At 45.3% G+C, this 19,141-nt stretch overlaps 2 protein-coding genes across 13 annotated transcripts in view; one reads left to right on the forward strand and one right to left on the reverse strand.

The window, feature by feature from the left end:
• The window catches only part of lifra (LIF receptor subunit alpha a), a 195,736-nt gene extending 189,831 nt beyond the window's left edge, over positions 1-5,905 (forward strand). For all 11 annotated transcript variants that reach the window (XM_063049606.1, XM_063049604.1, XM_063049609.1 and 8 more), the window contains one exon: positions 1,084-5,905. In XM_063049606.1, coding sequence (XP_062905676.1) covers positions 1,084-1,716 — 633 coding nt within the window. In that variant the 3' untranslated portion in view covers positions 1,717-5,905. The remainder of the gene's footprint in view (positions 1-1,083) is intronic.
• A 541-nt stretch (positions 5,906-6,446) lies between these two features.
• Positions 6,447-19,141, reverse strand: part of rictora (RPTOR independent companion of MTOR, complex 2 a) — a 215,735-nt gene continuing 203,040 nt past the window's right edge. The window contains exons 35-38 of one of the 2 annotated variants that reach the window (XM_063049615.1): positions 17,842-18,006; positions 16,836-16,956; positions 15,084-15,222; positions 6,447-10,018 (exon numbers count right to left, since the gene is read on the reverse strand). In XM_063049615.1, the coding sequence (XP_062905685.1) occupies positions 9,947-10,018; positions 15,084-15,222; positions 16,836-16,956; positions 17,842-18,006 (497 nt within the window). In that variant the 3' untranslated portion in view covers positions 6,447-9,946. Of the gene's footprint in view, positions 10,019-15,083; positions 15,223-16,835; positions 16,960-17,841; positions 18,007-19,141 lie in introns of both variants that reach the window. The other variant, XM_063049614.1, reaches the window with a different exon arrangement.

Below are 19,141 nucleotides of genomic sequence, written 5' to 3' on the forward strand. Positions count from 1 at the left end.
GAATATTTTACTCCATGTATTTCCCCCCACACTCCCCTGCATCTTCTTATTCTGGCACCTGCCCCTTTCTTTTCCAGTCCTGATGAAGGGTCTCAGGCTGAATATCAGTTGTTTATTCCCCTCCATTGACGCTGCCTGATCGACTGAGTTGCTCTAGCATTTTGTGCATGCGTTGCCTTGTTCACAGTGATGTAACTGAAGATAGAACAGTACAGACCTTTGTTGTACCAAATGTACTCTTAAGATCAATCCCTTCCCTCCTCCATTTTTCTATCATCCATATGCCTACCTAAGGTTTTCCTAATTATCCCTGATCTATCTATCTGCCTCTATAAGTACCCCAGCAGTGTGTTCCATGCACCCATCTGTAAAATACAAAAACTTAGTTCTGACATCTCCCCCCTCCCCACACCCCTGTACTACTTCTTCTTGCAGTGATGCTCCCTTGTATTATGGAAAAACGTACACGCGCATGGGGAGAATACATTTGTGCTTGTTAGCATTAAAATGCATACTTGCAAAAGATGCAAGATCCTTTATCTGAAGATTTGTTCATGTTACACAATTATTTGTTCATTAACTTTTGTATTTAATCAGGCGATGGATTATCAGTGAGTGGCATTTTAATGTAGATAAAAATATGGATAAATTTGGATAAATATGGATAGCTTGTTTGTCACATATACATCAAATGTATGTTTTGTTTATGTCAATGACCAACACAATCCGAGGATGTGCTTGGGGCAGCCTACAAATGTTGTCACACTTCCATTGCCAACATAGCATGCCCGCAGCTTACTAACCTGTACGTCTGATCTACACTAGAACCCACATTCAGTTCCAGAGGCAGCTCATTTGGCTATGGGGGAGAAGGTATGGGGACAGCGGCAGGAATTTAATGCAGATTGCTAATTACTACACTACTGTGCTGTCCTAACCCCAATGCAAGTGAGAATGATAAACTGATTTACCAGTAGCTCAGTAAGTGTGGATAACAGAGGCTAAAGCAGATACTAGCTGACAAACACTCACATTCAAAGTGGAAAACATCCTCCGATTATTTTTCCTCCGTTTTCTTTCTAGGGAGTCAATTTATGTAAAACCCTGGAGCCGAAAGACTGCACACCCAATGAAGTGCAGGTTGTTGAAGGCAAACCAATCGAAGCAGACGGTAATACCTGCCTGAAGAGAGAACAGGATGAGGTCATATTGGAGGATAACTCTGAAAATGAGATTCAGGAACATGGCGTCCTGTCATACCAGCAAAGTAGCACATCGATGGAACTGTCAGGGGAGCCAAATCCAGCGTTCGAAGCGGCAGCCCCATTAATGCCGTGTGTTTACCCCAGTGAAGTAACGTACACCAGTATACGGGGCCCCACCCTGTTCCAACAGGAGACGGAAGGGGCAGATCAGATGGAGGATGATATGGACGTCATCGTCAAGTCGGGCTATCAGCCCCAGGTCCATTTAGCCACTAATCCTACGCTGCACAGGCGGCAACCTGACCTAACACTGCATGTCAATGGCTATCAGCCTCAGATGCATAACAAACCCCGCACCCTTGATACCGGAGATTTGCCACCGTCGGAACCTGAATCTGTTGGCAGCCCGACCTCCATCAATTCCCAAGCTTTCTTGATTCCAGAGAATATGTTGGGGGATGAACTGAAACCCAACGGCAAAATGTGGTCTCTTCCCTTCTTCCATTCCTGAATGTCTTCAAGCTCCTACAGTTCCTCTGACCTCAGCTGGGGGAGGGAGTGGGGGGTGAGATGGGAACAGAGAGCCCCAGTTTTAAACCGTCACTGTTAATCTTTGCTCAGTGGGAATCTCCTCCGTCCCTCAGCAGTGCAGAGTGAGAAAGTCCACGTTATGGCTGTTTTCCAAGGTTCCCAGGGGCCTGATGTAGATGGAGGAACAGATTCCTTAGTGAGTCTCTGAACACAACCAGACTGAGGTTCTGTTAGTCGTGTGGGTTAAATGACTTGCTCGTTTTCCAGTGTAGACACCAGCACGAGACTGCAGATGCTGGAACCTGGAATAAACACCAGAGACTCATCCATTTCCCCAACACAGAGTTCCTCCAGTCTGTTGCTGCTGCTGCAATGTTCTGTTCAATGCTGTTAGATTGTAATCATATTTCTATATAACCTTTAGGAGATGTGCGGTGGTTTTGCCTGGTGAATGCAGCATTCTGAGGGATCGTTGTTCTGATTTATTTAGAGATACAGCATGGAACAAGCCCTTTGAGCCCCGCCAACAACTGATTTAGCCCTAGCCCAATCACGGGATAATCTACAATGATCAATCAACCTACTTTGGAGTGGGGGGGGGGAGACGTGCATTCCGTGGGGTGATGTTCAAACTCCTTACAGATGATGCCGGGATTGAACTCCAAACTCGATGTCTTGAGCTATAATAGCATTGCACGAACAGTTATGCTACCTTAGTAATCTGAATGGTGTTTCCATTCACCTTCTGTGGGAGGTGTCAGATTGTCAGTGGGAAGAGTAGGCCGTTTGGAATTAAACACAACAGGTTTCTTGCAATATTACAGCTCCAATCACCCCATGAAGTGCTAGCCAGCTTCAGTAGCTGAACTGATGTGTGTGACATGGCAAATTGAACTAAACTTTGCGACTCAACATTCACAGCCTCTATGTCCACCGACCCCCATGTCACATCCAAAGGCAGCAGAAACCTCACACCCTCCGGGAAGGGAACTCACCCTTGAGTGTATAAATATTCTGGCTTGCAGCTGATTGTAGTGGAGATTGGGGGATCTGAACAGAATTGTTCTGCCGACTGAGCTGATATGCAATCACCCTGGTCCTGCTTTTGTTCCATTTATCAAAAGCTGTGTGCTTCATGGTCAAGGCTTTGCTTCAGAGTGCAGTAAGATGATGCAAAGATCATCTGTAGCAAACTTAAATATCCTCTGCCAACCATAAACAACTGTTTCAAACTCGAAAGGAGGCTGTGATCACTGGAATTGTTCACTCCGCACTTCCAATGGGAAGGACAGACTCTGACTTTCCCCTGGAAAAGTGGGAGGTGAACTTGAGTACCGTTTGTGCACTTGCTGACGCCTCTGATTTACTACAGACCAACTCTGTGATACCAGAAGCAAGAGCAGTGAGGGTGTAGAGTAACTGGGTAAAATATTCACAGCTCCAGAGAGTGGGATGTATCATTCCTGTGATGTACATCTGGAGTCGGTACGGATGTTTGCTGTAAATATGTAATGTCAGCTTGATTATTCAATTATCTTATAAATTACTGAATATAGTACTGCATATACCTAGATTTCCAATCAACAATAACCATTTGCCTTTTCTGCAGTGTTGAAAGTGCATGGTGAATACAGACAGTGTGGAGAGTTACAGCTGTACTGAGTCTGTTATGTCATTTGTTGCAACCAAAGGAGAGGCTTCTCTACCAGAGGGCCAGAAGAGCTCAGCATTTGTTATAGAGCACTATAGCAGAGACAGGCCCTTTAGCCCATTTAATCTATTCTGTCTAGTCCCATCAACCCATACCCCTCCCCCTAAATCCATGTACTTATCCAAACTTCTCTTAAATGTTGCAATCAAACCCACAATCACCACTTCCTCTTGACAGCTCATCCACACTCTCACCACCCCGAGTGAAGCAGTTCCTCCTATGTTCCCCTTAAACACTTCACCTTTAGTTTAGTTTCTCTGAACCTATACCCATATCTAATCACCCCTCATTTCCTAACTGATTCACCCTTATAACTCGGGTCCAATAAGTGTTCAGTATTGAGGGCAGATAAAAATTAAGTTTTTGATGCTCACTCATCAGCTGAGTAGATGCCCATGAGATCCATGAAAAATTTTATCCAAAATTGGCCAGAGGTAGAAAGGAATGTACACAATGAGCAGTGTGAAATTGAATGGTTGTCACGTCATGATTTAGACACGATTAGGTGAGCGGTGGACCATTAACAGATGGGCAGATTGGAATGCAGTGCTCAGCGGATAGGTAAAGAAATACACCAGTGTAAAAGGTGGAAAGTTGTGGAGGAGAGGTGGCTTTCAGTGCATATTAACATGCAGGGTAAATGGTCGAAACATTTTCCCTTGGTAGCTGTATCACACAAGAGTTTTGTTAACAACTCAAGGATGTTCTGGCGGGCAGCCTGCAAGTGTCACCCCACATTCCAGTCCTACAATGTTCACCAGAAGGAGGTTTAAAGATCTGAGGAGTTGGTTTTTATTCCATGGAACATGGTTAATACTTGGAATGTAAATCTGATTCAGTGCTACATGTAGGCACTTGAATAGACAAATGTAGAATGCAGTCAAATGGCCATAGAGATTGGTGTGACCAAGGGGCACGTTTTCTGTATATTCAGATGCTGGGAAGGTTTACTGTAGAGCTGTTCACCTTGGAGCGGTAAGTACAGACATTTGCAGAATGTACAGAATCACAACAGATTTACAAGCTGTTCTCATCCTGGATGACTGAAGTACCAAGCCACTTGTATATGTCTAAATTGCTCCTCGTGGTTGGTAAATCAGATGTTCACACCGATAGTAAATATACTCAGGGCTGCAGTGTTACCATTGTTTAATTACATCATCTGTCCGCAAACTCAAGGATGTTCCTGTCAGTGAAGAGCTTTGGAATTGTAACTAGTTTGAATTTTTTTTCTAGAAATGAGTTCCAAACTTACACTGTTGCAGTTTGTTGTACATTGCTGTTGCAGTGGGTATTAAACTTTAACTTTGCTGTTCTACATGAGCTGCAATTTGCTTATTATTGTTTACCCCTGAATTTACCTTTTAATAGACCCAAAGGAAGTCAACTTAGAGGTTGCCTCATGATTGGGAATTCCCCTGCACTAGAGACATTCTCTGAGCTATCTGGGGAGGAGAGACCTTCAAAATGTGTTTTTTGTTTGTGACACTGATTTCATTACTGAACTCCAATCTCTGCAGTAGCTGTTTGAAGTAGTTTGTCCAGTTAATGTGAAACCCACTATTTTTGTTACTTTCCTGTTGAGTTAGGGAAGAAAAATTGTACAGCATTTACTTGATGACTTAACCATTTTACATAGGGAAGTTTTTTTTTACCCACACTAAGCCAGATCTTTCAGTTAGGTGGTATTGATCTGGAAGTTGTATGTAATTAAATATTACTATCAGGAATTTAATCAGATAGCTTTGTTTTAAAATAGATTTTATGTAGCACATTAATAAATCAGTTATTTTTTTACACATGGAAAAAATACAGGAGACCTCAGGAGTCCAGAGTAATCTGGCAAATTCTGCCAGTCTGACCAGTTTCAAACAGATGTACCCAGGATGAAAATGTTATTCTATAATTCTATGTATAATATATTCAGTAGCAGTTAGCCTGTTGTATGAAGGCAAAGTACAGGGTTAGTGAATATCTATTCTGCTGCTATTGCTCAGTCTAATAACGTCCAAGAGGCAAAGACTGACAAACTTAGCACCTTTATCTTGATTAATCTCTGTGTAAACCAAGACTTGTATTTCTTCCCTCTTCTGAATATGCAGCCTTGGGGACAGATCAAGAAGCTTTTTGTACCTCAAATGGACTGTTTGAGGCCCCTTGACATTAGTTGCAAGGTATTTGAAGTGAGGAGTTATTGTCCTGAACTTATTACACTACAACTTAAATAATGTAACACTTACCTGTAACTGCTGGAATTTTCTTTTAAATAAAAGGTTTTAATTATTGCCATGATATGTATTCAGTGTGTTTAATACCACAGCCATTGTAAGTATAATTTAGAAAGCTGGACTTCTCATTCTGTGATAGTAATGGGTCTAAAAGTCCTTATTGATTGTCATAATACAACATGAAGACTGCTGTCTGATTAAGGAGGGCTGTGCAGAGGCTGGTTACCCCTTTCAATAGTTCTTACTGAATGACAATAAAACAAGGACGCAGTTTCTGGTATTTGTGGGAGTTCACTCTGCAGACATTGTCCACATTCTCTCTGACATAGAAAATAGGTGCAGGAGTAGGCCATTCAGCCCTTTGAGCCTGCACCGCCATTTATTATGATCATGGCTGATCATCCAACTCAGAACCCTGCACCAGCCTTCCCTCCATACCCCCTGATCCCCGTAGCCACAAGGGCCATATCTAACTCCCTCTTAAATATAGCCAATGAACTGGCCTCAACTGTTTCCTGTGGCAGAGAATTCCACAGATTCACCACTCTCTGTGTGAAGTTTTTCCTAATCTCGGTCCTAAAAGGCTTCCCCCTTATCCTCAAACTGTGACCCCTGTAATGGAAAGTATTATGAGCGAGCTAGATAAATATTATACACCACCTTTTCTGATAGGCACTGGCTTAGGGGATCAGAACATCAATCACACCAGCAGTACAAGTTGTTGAAGGTTCTCCCACGCACAAAACCACAGATCTAGAATTTAACACACAAATCTCATGAAAAGATGACCCAACCTTTTCTGTTGATAATAAGGAAGTGCCACAGTGATCATGAGGTGGGAGGGAATATTTTCCTGGATTAAGTGTGTGTGGGAGCAATGATAGGACACGGGCTGCCATAAATTTGATATATTTGCTTTTATTGTTAATTAACAATGCATCCCTTTGATAAGTTCTTATGATCGGGGGTAAATGCCCAGAAACAGACTGTACACACTATACAAAGAAACCACAACGTGGCAACGCAAAGGAAACATTACTCTCCAAAGCCACTCTGCTTTATTTAAATTATACACAGCTTTATGAAATATTCTCTTATGGAAAATATAAATAATTTCTTATTTTTAATCAGACTATGTTACAGGTTTACATACAAATCAGGTAAATGTTCAGTGAGTGCTGGACACCAGAACATCCCAATAATGTAGCAGCTTATTACATTGAGACAAAACCAAACACATTCACAATGACCACCCTCCATGCGCTCGCTCTCATTCAGACATTTGCCTTCAACTTCAATTCCTTCCCCTTCTAAATACCTCAAAATAGCAAATAGGCTTGCTGGATTAAGGAACATCAGCTGTATTGTCCGTGCAATTTGAGATCAGTAATTCTTTTCAACCTAATTCTCCAGTCTTGGGAGGAAGCGCTTACGGGTTTGCGAGATGGAAAGAGTAACTGAGAGCACAAGATTCGAAGATTAAGCAGAAACAAAAGTACACACAGACTACAGGACAAAAGAGGGTTCCTGCACAATCTTACCAATAAGACCCGGGAGACAAGATGTGGCAAAGATGATAAAGTTAATAGCAAAATGCTGCCTATCTTAAGGTGGTTTAAAAATCATCTGTCACTGAGGTGGTCACCACCACTGTTGACTGGTCAACTTTATTAGTGTTCTGTACTGTGCACTCTCAAGCCTCAATGGAATGGGGAGGCCAAGCAGATGGAAGACCTGGTACTCGTGGGCTGTAGGGGGAAGGGGTGAAGACTCCTTCCACCATCTTTCAGGGATTCCATAAGCAACTTCCTTCCCACAACTTGGGGGGGGGGGTGGTAATGGACCTTTTAAAATGAAATAGCACCTTGTCCTGAACCCATCCCTGAATTCTCTCTTCACTACTGGTTGCTGTACGTCTGGGAGTGAAAACATTATAACCACTCAGAGTTCTGGTGAGATGTAGAAGTTTCTGCAGCTTCAAGTGACTGACACCAGAACCCCCATGTCATCTTCAGAATCAGATCCACGACACATGCATTCTCCCGAGTGCTGAGAACCTTTCGACAGAAAAGGCACTGCTGCAGCTTCCTGCATTAGACCTGGTGAGAGGCAGCCCACCTAGAGACACTAACACGCAACTGACATGATCACCAGAACCCTGCATACGAGAGCCCCACTCACTCGACTTCACTTTGAGGTAGCACTGCAAAAGGAAGTGGCCAGCACAACTCAGTTAAGAGATCACTGCTGATAATTTGTACAAAATAGTCTAGCAAAATCCATGAACTCACTGCTCGCGGAAAACAATTTCTTCTATCTGAATTCAAAATCAAATTCTGCAAACATGTAAACCATTTGTTTTCTCAGCTAAGGCTGCAGCAGTGGACGAACCCAGCCTCTGTGGGCGCTGAGAAACCTAGCATCACCAATCTCAAACTTCCATGGGCTGAATGTAAAGCCCACCTGTGCAACTTCTGGTTCACACACGCAGTCAACAATAAACTGAGTGCCTTACATTACAACAAGGCTTTGTTACAGTGCTGGTACCTTATACTGTAATGCTACTCACTAATATTAGGCCGTCACATTGCTGAGCATCAGATTCCAACTGAAACAGGCCTCAGCACACACCAAAGCTCCCTGGTACAGAGACGTCAAGGGAGTTCAGCACTTGAATTGCTAATGGATCCAGCCCAAGAGGTCAAGGTACCAACTCATCCGTAAGTTGTGGAGTTGAGACGTTTAGTGTCACACGAGTGGAGGCTTTGCGTCATTTTGTTCACACACTCGTACCGTCCAGCTTCCCCATCGCCATGGCCAGGCTGCTACAGATCAATCCCTAGCTGGAGCCTGCCTGAGACTGAGGAACGGTTCATCTGCAGGGAGCACCCATACAGGTTGAAATACTGAGAAGAATCCAGACTTGGTCAACTCAGAAATGTCTTGCAGTGTCACTGAGAGGCCGGCCTAACTCCTATGTGTTTACTGAGCTATGTCCGACAGGAGCTTGTTCCATTCCTGCTCCTTACAGTGAGTTCTTTCCATGCAATATTGGCTTACAGACGTGGGGGAAGGGAACCAACTGAAGTGTGAATACAGTTAAACCGGGGCATATCAGGGGTCAGAGGACAGACGGAGTGGAGATAGGCATGAGACAAGTAGTGACTGGGAGAACAGCTGGCAATAATCTGCAACTGAGTCATTTGGACATGACACGATTTTCACCTTCAAAAACCATTAAGCGGAGGAGTGTCCTATGTATCTTAGGCTCTGGGGTTTGGGGAAAAGAAACATCCTAGGGACTGGGAACGAAGAGGTTCCTATGTGTCATGGGTGTGGAGCAAGAGGTTCCCACTCACCTTTGGATAGTTGTGGGACAGAAGGAAGGAGGAAAATGTTTTAAATAGGACTGAATGGAGGGGCCAGTTTCCGTACTTTCAGTTACGGCCCATTCCTCTAATCCAGTGGTCGATATGCCAAGTGTGTCGTACAGGGAGATCGGTTTGTTCCTTGGTTCACAATGAACCCATGATAGAAGGACAGTGCGAGATCTGCTTAGAGCAAGGGCAAGATGCTAGTTCAGCCCGAAGTATCTGGGCAGCACAGTACAACTGCGATACGCAGGTCCTGTGAAGCAGGGTTATATCAGCTCAATCCTATTGAACCTCTGCTCATTCAACTAAACAGAAAATTATAGATCCTTTTCGAGAAACCGTAAAAAGTTTACAAAAGAAAAACACAGAAGTCCCACCTTGGTACAAGGGTGCTGAACAGACCGAGCACAGATTTGAATTAAACAAAGGCAGTGCTGGTGGAGTGAGGTGGCTTGGGATGAGGGTGTGTCTGTGCAATGACATTCAGCAGCCAAATAGCGGAGATCTATTCGGTCAGGCAAAACACCCAGAACCAGGCAGTGCCTGATGCTGAGGACTGTGCCCCAGTTTTCTTCATACCCGCAGTAGTGTTGAGAATACTTTCTCGTTGAAGACAGGAAAGGGAAATAAATAAGAACATTCCAGACACTAAACCAGGGTCTGCCCGTATGGGACAGGTGTGAATGAAGCCAGACAGTAGACCAGGGTCTGGCTGTAGGGAGCAGATTAAATGAAGCCAGACACTAGACCAGGGTCTGTCCGTATGGGGCCGGTTTGAATGCTGAGTGGCTGTTCCAGCCTCACAAGAGGAAACGGTGAGTATGCCAGTACCAGTAGACCCTGGCTGGTGTTGGCTACGGGCCTGGTGAAGTGGTGACTGCTTCGGTGTGGGATCTGTCAGGATTCGAGGATGAGTTCCACTTCCACCTGCTTTGGTAACGTGAGAGTAGTGTCCGCTTCCTCGTACAGCTGTCAAACATCAGAAACACGGTCAGACAATCAGATCGCCAGGGGGTGGAGAAGTTCAGGGTGGGGGGGAGTTCAGGGGAAGATGGTGGGGGAAAGGAGGGCGCAGAGACTTTGACAGAAGAGTGAACATATTTGAAAGTTTGAATTTGGAACAGCAATAGTCAACTTTGCCAGATGAAGACTGACAAGACCCCCTTACTTTAAAATAGTGATCCCACTGTCTGACAAGAAATTTCCACTCTGCACTACTCTTCCAGATCTTACATGCTACTATCAAGTCTCCTTTCTCCCCCAAACTCCAGTGGATACAAGCGTACCCTGTCCAATCTTTCCTCATGGGAGAAACCCTTCCACCAACCACCTGATTCCATGTTTTACACTCGGAAACCTTCCCTATGCACGTGAACATTCAGCCAGAAAGACCGAGTCCAAGAGTGTACATAGTGCTCCAGATGTGGCCTTTCTAATACCTTGTGAACATGAAGCAACCCTCCCCACTTGTGCATTCAATCCCCCCCCCCCCCCAGCAATAAGCAGTAACAATTCACACGAAACACTGGATGTTTGTCTTTTACTAACACACACAATGCTGGAGGAACTCAGCAGGTCAGGTCAGGCAGCATCTTCAAGATTGTTTAATGTCATTTCCAGTACACAAGTGTAAAGGAGAACAAAATGTTTGTTACTCCAGATCCGATACAACACAAAAAAAACACAATAAAGAACGGTCATTAAAACAAACCCAATAAATATAAATGTATACGATAGCTTACATACATAGATCAATTGTATGTCCATAAAGTGATGCTAGGCACAGGAGTGTCTACATGAGGTGGCTCTGACAGGAAATGACACATTAGTGGTGTTTGGGGGGTGGAGGTGTTAGTCAGCTTTACTGCTGTCGGTGGACTGGGCCGTGTTCAAGAACTCATCTGTGGATCTGGATGAATACACCATGGTCCTCATGGACTTTGTAAAAACTGTTGTAGAAGAGAGTGTCCCCACAAAATCATCCTGTCTTCCCCAGCCAGAAGCCCCGAATGAATCATCAGATGGGCAATCTGCTGAGGGCCAGCTCAGAGGCATTCAGGTCTGGCAACCAAGTTACAAGAGGTCCATTTGCCATCTCTGGAAAGCCATCTCATGGGCGCAGTGGCTATTCCTGACTAAACTTGAATCAACGAATAATGCTCAATAGCTGTGCTAGGGTTTGAATGCTATCAGCTGAAGAGACATGGGTGGGAACAGGGCTTCGCTTCAAGAGAAGCTCAATGCCTTCTATGTTTGCTTTGACCATCAAAACATGGAGGAGCCATCACAAGCTTCTCAACTGTCAGGGTCTTTGAACCAAATTCACTTGTCCCAGGCCCGCAAACTATGGACTCATTTTCAAGGCCTTGTCATCTCATGTTCTCGATATTTATTTATTATTTATTTTTGTCTTTGCAGAGTTTGTCATTTGTACACTGGTTGGTGGATTCACTGATTCTATTCTGGTTGTTATTCTATTAGGGGTTTATTGAGTATGCCCACAAGAAAATGAATCTCAGGGTTGTATATGGGGACATAGAAATTCTTGGGGAAAATTGTGTACTCTATGAGGTCTGTTGGTTAGGAAGTTCAACACCCATTTGCACAGACTGAGGAGAGAGTTTGTTCACCAAAGGTCGGTGGGACAATAGTGTTGAATGCAGAACTGAAATTCACAAACCGCAATCTGTCCCAAGTGTCTTTTTTCTCTAGGCGTCTCAGGGTCAGGTGAAAAACAGATGCTGTGGTATCTGTCGCCGGGCAGTTCTGTCAGTAAGATTAATGGTGAGTGTTCAGTGTAACAGGAATGGAGTTTTTGATGTGAAGTCATTACCAGCTGTTCAAAGCTGTGCCACCGGACAGTAGGTGCTTCGTTCTGAAGGTGTACAGTTCTTTGGTACAGGGATGATGGTGATTGATGAGTGAAATGTTGAAGATAGCTGTGAAGACATCAGTGAGCTGATGTGCACACTCTGAGTACTCGGCCTGGTGCATTATCTGCCCTGGCCATCTATGGACAGGAATAAAGAGCCGACATTTTGGGTCCAGACCCTTCAAGACCGTGGTGTGAACTGTTTATTCATTTCCATTCATGCTGGCTGGCCTGCAGAGTTCCTCCAGCATTTTGTGTCTGTTGCTCAGATTTCCAGCATCTGCAGAATCGCTTGCAATTCTATTTCCCTTTTTTAGCACTTCTCGTGTTTAGTCCAGCTTCTGGATTTTTTCTGATTTTGAATACACCCGGCACTTATCCCTGTAAGCGTAAGTGCTACACCTGTCCCTACACCTCCTCTCTCACCACCATTCAGGGCCCCAAACAGTCCTTCCAGGTGAGGCAACACTTTACTTGTGAATCTGTTGGGGTTATCTATCGTATCCGGTGCTCCCGGTGTGGCCTCCTCTACATCGGTGAAATCCAATGCAGATTGGGGGACCGCTTTGTCGAGCACCTCCACTCCGTCCGCCACAACAGACAGGATCTCCCAGTAGCCACCCACTTCAACTCTGCTTCCCATTCCCATTCGGATATGTCCATACATGGCCTCCTCTACTGCCATGATGAGGCTAAACTCAGGTTGGAGGAGCAACACCTCATATACCGTCTGGGTAGTCTCCAGCCCCTTGGCATGAACATTGAATTCTACACCTTCTGGTAATTCCCTCCCCCTCCCTTCCCCCATCAGAGTTTCACTGTGCCCCCTCCTCCAGCTGCCTACCACCTCCCTCATGGTTCCGCCTCCTTCTACTACCCATTGTGTTTTCCCCTATTCCTTCTTCACCTTTCCTGCCTATCACCTCCCTCCTTCCCCTCTCCCACCCCTTTATCTTTCCCCTTACTGGTTTTTCACCTGGAACCTACCAGCCTTCTCCTTCCCACCCACTTCAGTCCTGACGAAGGGTCCCAGCCCGAAAGGTTAACTGTTCGTCTCCACGGATGCTGCCCGACCTGCTGAGTTCCTCCAGGGCTTTGTGTGTGTAACATTTACTGGCTCTAATTACTACTGTGATTACAAACCAGAAAACATCCCTCTCTATCTTAAAACTTACCATCTCGTCTTGAGGTAAGATTTATTTTAATACTTCCTGCCAAAACAGAATATCGTCTGACATTAGAATGGTCCAATGCCAGATCTTCCTTCCTGAGCTAATGTGTCCACTAGGCCCCCTCATAACTTCTATCTAGCTTCATCCCCTGATGTGTGAGGTGGTTCATTTTGGTAGGTCAATTATGATGGCAGAATATAGCATTAATGTGTGGAGGATCAGAGGGATCTTGGGGTCTGAGTCCACCGGTCACTCAAAGCTGCTGCACAGGTTGACTGTGTGGTTAAGAAGGCATATGGTGTATTGGCCTTCATCAACCGTGGGATTGAGTTTAGGAGCCGAGAGGTAATGTTGCAGCCATATAGGACCCTGGTCAGACCCCACTTGGGAGTACTATGCTCAGTTCTGGTCGACTCACTACAGGAAGGATGTGGAAACTATAGAAAGGGTGCAGAGGAGATCTACAAGGATGTTGCCTGGATTGGGGAGCATGCTTTATGAGAATAGGTTGAGCGAACTCGGCCTTTGCTCCTTGGAGCGACGGAGGATGAGAGGTGACCTGATAGAGGTGTATAAGATGATGATCATGTGGATAGTCAGAGGCTTTTCCCCAGGGCTGAAATGGCTAGCACGAGAGGGCATAGTTTTAAGGTGCTTGGAAGTAGGTACAGAGATGTCAGGGCTAAGTTTTTTTACGCAGAGAGTGGTGAGTGCGTGGAATGGGCTGCCGGTGGCAGAAACGATAGGGTCTTTTAAAAGACTCCTGGATGGCTACATGGAGCTTAGAAAAACGGAGGGCTATGGGTAAAGCCTAGGTAGTTCTAAGGGAGGGACATGTTCAGCACAGCTTTGTGGGCCGAAGGGCCTGTATTGTGCTGTATGTTTTCTATGTTTCTAAGTGTCTCCTCTGAACACAGATCACTACAGCGCAGTGCCGAACCCCCAGCCTTTTACCTTCTCCAAGATCAATCTAACCCTTCCCTCCCGCATATTGTTCTTTCACCCTTGTACCCATCTAAGAGCAGTTAAATGCCCCTAATGTATCTGCCTCTACCACTATTCCTGGCAGCATGTTTCAAACACACACCACACTCTGTAAAAAACCCACGTCTGACACCCCCTCCCATACTTTCCTCTAATTACCTTAAAATTATGCCCCCTATATTAGCCATTTCCACCCTGGGAAAAAGTCTCTGGCTTTTCACTCAACCTATGCACCTTGTACACCTCTACCAAGTCACCTCTCATCCTCCTTCACTCCGAAGGGAAAAGCCCTGGCCAACTTCCTCTAGTAATTCTGCACTGCTATCACCCTGCAGAGCAGGCTGGAGCAGGTCAGAGCACAGCGCTAACTGTTACAACACAGGAGGTGGCTCCACCAGCAGTCTCATTCCCTTTTCAGTCAGCAAATTCCAGTCTCAAAGTTTCTCCTCACTTCCTTCTTATACGTTTTCCCAAATGTTAAATTTCAGCTCCCTGGTCCTTGGATCATCCACTAACGGACAGAGACTGCCCTCTGTTTATCCGAATCAGACCATCACTGTCACCGATCTTCTCCATCTCCTTTACCCCAAGGAGAAGAGTCTAGCTTCTCCGGTCTAACCCTGGAGCTGAAATACCTCACCTCTGGACCAGGTTAGTGAATTGTTTCTGCACCCTCTCTTGGGCCTTCACAGAAGGGCAACAAAAACAAGTACATCTAATATGGAACCCCACAGCACAGTATATTCCACCTGTGGGCTGGCCCACGTTTAAACAGGCTCATTCAAACTCTGCTTTTCTGCTCCGCACCTCAGCCAAATCACCATCCCATTAGCAGGTCTGTATCAGTCTGGATCAAGTACAGCCGCCTCTCTTTTTCCTTTCTGTCAGACAGTTTCAGAAACTATTATGGATACTCATGAAATTCACAAGTTTGACCATGGAAGTCAGTGTAGAGTTCTCTCTGAAGAGTGATGCTGCTGAGAAGCACACATCATTAGGAACTTACTGGCTGGAACTGAACGTCCTGGAAGAGTTCTTGGATAAATCTTCGGGAGGGGAGTCTGAAGGTGCAGGTGGCCAGGAGGTGGGAGACCTCAGAATACAGGCAGATGTCATCGAAAGCATGAGGAAACTTTTCCTTTATCCTGGGAAATGGAAACAGAACAAGGGTTCAGATGACAACAACACAGGTAAAGCTGCTTTGACAAGCAGACACAGAATGAACAATCACCGGGGGGGGGGGGGGGGGGTAGCGGGGAACATCTCTCCCTCAGTTAGGTGGGTCTCCCTGTTCCGGCATGTTATATACACACACAACAATCCTACAGCTCAGGGCAGAATTTGGAGTTCTGTTCCAGTATCCTCTAAGGGGTTTGTTTGTTCTCTCCCGTGACCTATGTGTTTCCTCTTAGTGCTCTGGTTTCTTCCAACAGTCCAAAGATGTACTGGTTAGTAGGTGAATTGTCCTGTGATTAGGCTGGGGTTAAGTGGGTGGATTGCTGGGTGGTGCGGTTTTGTTCCCTGCCATATTCCAGTGAGTAAACAAACAAATACGGGAGCAAGCTCTCAAAGAACTTTGACATTGGTTCCTCAGCGAGGACCTGTAAGTGTTATGCTGAAAGAATTTATTCAGTCTAAATGTGAGATCCAGTGACAGGAGGAAGGGGAAGTCAAGTGAGATCACAGGCCTCCTGGGATTCTCCACGTAGAGAGGTTCAAATTGATTAAGGGTTTGGTTCAAGCAGGGCTTGTAATGCTTTAAGGAAAGAGTGCAGGAAGCATGGTCAGTGGACAGTCTGGTTGAACCCTTAAATGCTTAGGAGGGAGGTTACACCCTCTGTTAGATGCTGAGCCCAGCAACCCATTTGTAAATGCCAGGATTAAATCATGTACACACTACTTAATCTACACACACAAAATACTGGAGGAACTTAGCAGATCAGGCAGCATATATAGCAGGGAATAAACAGTCCTGTTAAGAAGAGCTGAAGAAGAGGGAATCTGATAGGAGATGAGAGTGGACCATGGGAGAACGGAAAGGAGGAAGGGCACAGAAGGAGGTGATGGGCAAGGGAGTAGAGAAGGGGGAATGGATTTCCTCCTCCTTCAGCCCTTTACATCAGCCAATAGGCTGGTCCTGGACTTATTTCCTGGCATGATTTACATATTACTATTTAATTATTTATGGTGCAACTGTAATGAAAACCAATTTCCCCCGGGATCAATAAAGTATGACTATGACTATGAGGTTGAAAGCTTCCTGGACAGAATATAAGGTGTTACTCCATCAGCCTAAGTTTGGCCTCATGATGGCATTAGAGACGGCCATGGACCGACATGTGAGAATGGGAATGGGAAAATGATTCCTCCCCCCCAGCTTTCTACTTCATTCCCCTCCCCTACCCACCCATCACCTGCCAGCGTGTACTCCTTCCCCTCCCCCCACCTTATTCTGGCTTCTGCCCCCTTCCTTTCCTGTTCTGACGAAGGGCCTCAGCCCAAGATATCGACTGTTTATTTGCTCCCTTCTCCCACAGATGCCTCCTGACCTACTGAGTTCCTCTAGCATTTTGTGTGTGTTGCTCAACATTTCCAGCACCTGCAGAGTCTTGTGTTTATGATCAGCTACTTAATGCAATTTTCTGCTATCCCAACGCCAGACATGTCAGATGCTCTAAAAACAGGGGTTCCCACCATTTTTTTATGCCACGGACCCAGGAAGGGATATGGCGAGTGTAACAAAGAAATCAGTTCTTACGTCAACAGCCCGGTTTCGTGGCCCTTTGTCCCAACAGAGCTGCTGAGATTAACGACCAGTCGCAGCACCTCTTTCCGTAGCAGCACGCGACAGGCAGGTTTGTTGTCCATCACCGGCTTCCCTGCTGGTGCACGTGCAAGATCAGCACAATGGCATAGCTCTCACATTCTTTCTTCAACACTCACTGCAGGACAGCTCTTGACCTCATTCCCACTCACTCCCATGGCTGGATTAAACCTGCCATTTCCTCATCCCCATATATCACAACTGTCCAACATTAACAACTCAGACTCTACACTTAATCTCATCAGCCCTCCCTTAAACTGTTTCACTTTCCAGCTCCCACCTCCCCGAGGTAGATCCTCCCCATGAAGCACAAGATAGAAAACGCTGAAAGCACTTACCACCCAGGCTCACGGATAGCTTCTATTTAATGGATCCTAGTACACTCTTCACTTCATCATCTATCTTGTTGTGGCCCTTGCATCTTACTGCCTGCACTGCACATTCTGTGTAACTGTTACCCTTTATTCTGCATTCTGTTATCGTTTTACCTTGCTCTACCTCAGTGCTCTGTGTGATGATCTGATCTGCATGAACAGTATGCAAGACAAGTTTTTCACTGTATCTCAGCAGATGTAACAACAATAAATCAATTTACTGATACAAATTGCTACGTGCAACCCCCAGGCTGGCATGGCAGTGTAACAGCTAATGTACCCCTTTACAGTATCAGTGATCAGGGTTCAATTCCAGCTTGTACATTTTCCTTATGACTGCCAGGGTTCCCTCCCACATTCCGAACGCGTGCAGGTTAGGGTTAGTGAGTTGGCTTTAGAAGCACGATGACACTGTGGGCTGCTCCCAGCACAGACTCGGGCTGACACAAACAATGCATTTCACCGTGTTTCGGTGTACGCGTGACAGATAAAGCCAATCAGTTCTCCCTCCACCTCTGCAAGAAAGGAAGAGTTTTCAGAAGGTTCAGACTGATTCCAGCACTCACCTATCACTATATCAACACTCCTGTTGCTGCTTGCAGACCCCTGCGACACTGCATCACTGCAGCCAGAAATGCCAGAGATCTTCGAGGAGCGAGGAGTGACTTCCAGGTGGGTGTGCATCGGGATGGTGGGAACACAGCAGTCACAATACAGAACATCTGGGAAAGCTGAAAACATTCACACTGTTACTATGACTAAGCTCCGATCAAGACTTCTTTTTCATTCAACTGGATGTGACTTTTAGGCAGGTAGGTAGGACATACTTTCTTAAAAGGATTGTGAGGACTGTTGAGAGGGTCATCGGGAGCTCTCTTCCACTCAGAGATACTGTTCTGAAGCACTTTCTACGTAACACTGTCAGTGACCCCTCCCGTCGGTCTAACAGTCTCTGACCCCAACCATCAGGCAGGAGATACTGTGGCATTAGGACAAGAACTGCTAGGATGGAAAAGAGCTTCTTCCCCAGACCGTCAGACTACTGAACTCCCCGCCAACACTCAGGTCTCCTCACGTATGAAGCACCAGTAGCATTACCCTGTTTATTTTTTAACTCGTATCATATATTTGTTGTGTTGTGTGTGTGAGTTCCATGCACTGCATTGTGCACCTTGATCCGCAGGAACGTTGTTTCATTTGGTGGTATACACATGTATGGCTCAACTTGAACTTGAGACAGGACAAAGTCATTGCTGGAGCATCGGCATTCTCCGCCACGGTCAAGATCAGAATCAGGTTCATTATCACGGACACAGGCTGTGAAATTTGTTGTTTCACGGCAGCGGTACAATGTAGTACATAAAAATCACAAGTTCTGATACATTTTTAAAAATAATAGTACAAAAGAAAGAAATAGCGAGGTAGTAGTCACAGGTTCATGAACTGTTGAGTAATCTGATGGCAGAGACAAAGCTGTTCATAAACGTTAGGTGCGTGTACTGCCCCCGTTGATGATTGTAATCAGCAGGCATGGCCTGGATGGTGAGGGTCCCTCACATCTCGTAGCTTTTGCTGAGTACAATATAACTGGCTACTAGTCAAAATAATGTATTCCTGCAACACAGCTAAATGCTTCTATAAATTCAGTTTTTCTAACTTTATTGAATACTTAAAGATCTTACCCTTAAATACTGAGCTAGGTTAACAGATGGGGATGCAAGTGGTGAAACTGATTAGTTTCCACTTTTTATAACTGTGAGGATGGCTCAGCTTTCATCTGAGTGATGTGGCAATGCGAAAGCAGGCCACTCGGCCCTCTGAGTCAGTGCTGACTTTTTCTGAATGACTCCCACTTCCCAGCAGTTT

The sequence above is a fragment of the Mobula hypostoma genome, chromosome 5 (genome assembly GCF_963921235.1).
Source record: "Mobula hypostoma chromosome 5, sMobHyp1.1, whole genome shotgun sequence".
NCBI classification, from domain to species: Eukaryota; Metazoa; Chordata; class Chondrichthyes; order Myliobatiformes; family Myliobatidae; genus Mobula; species Mobula hypostoma.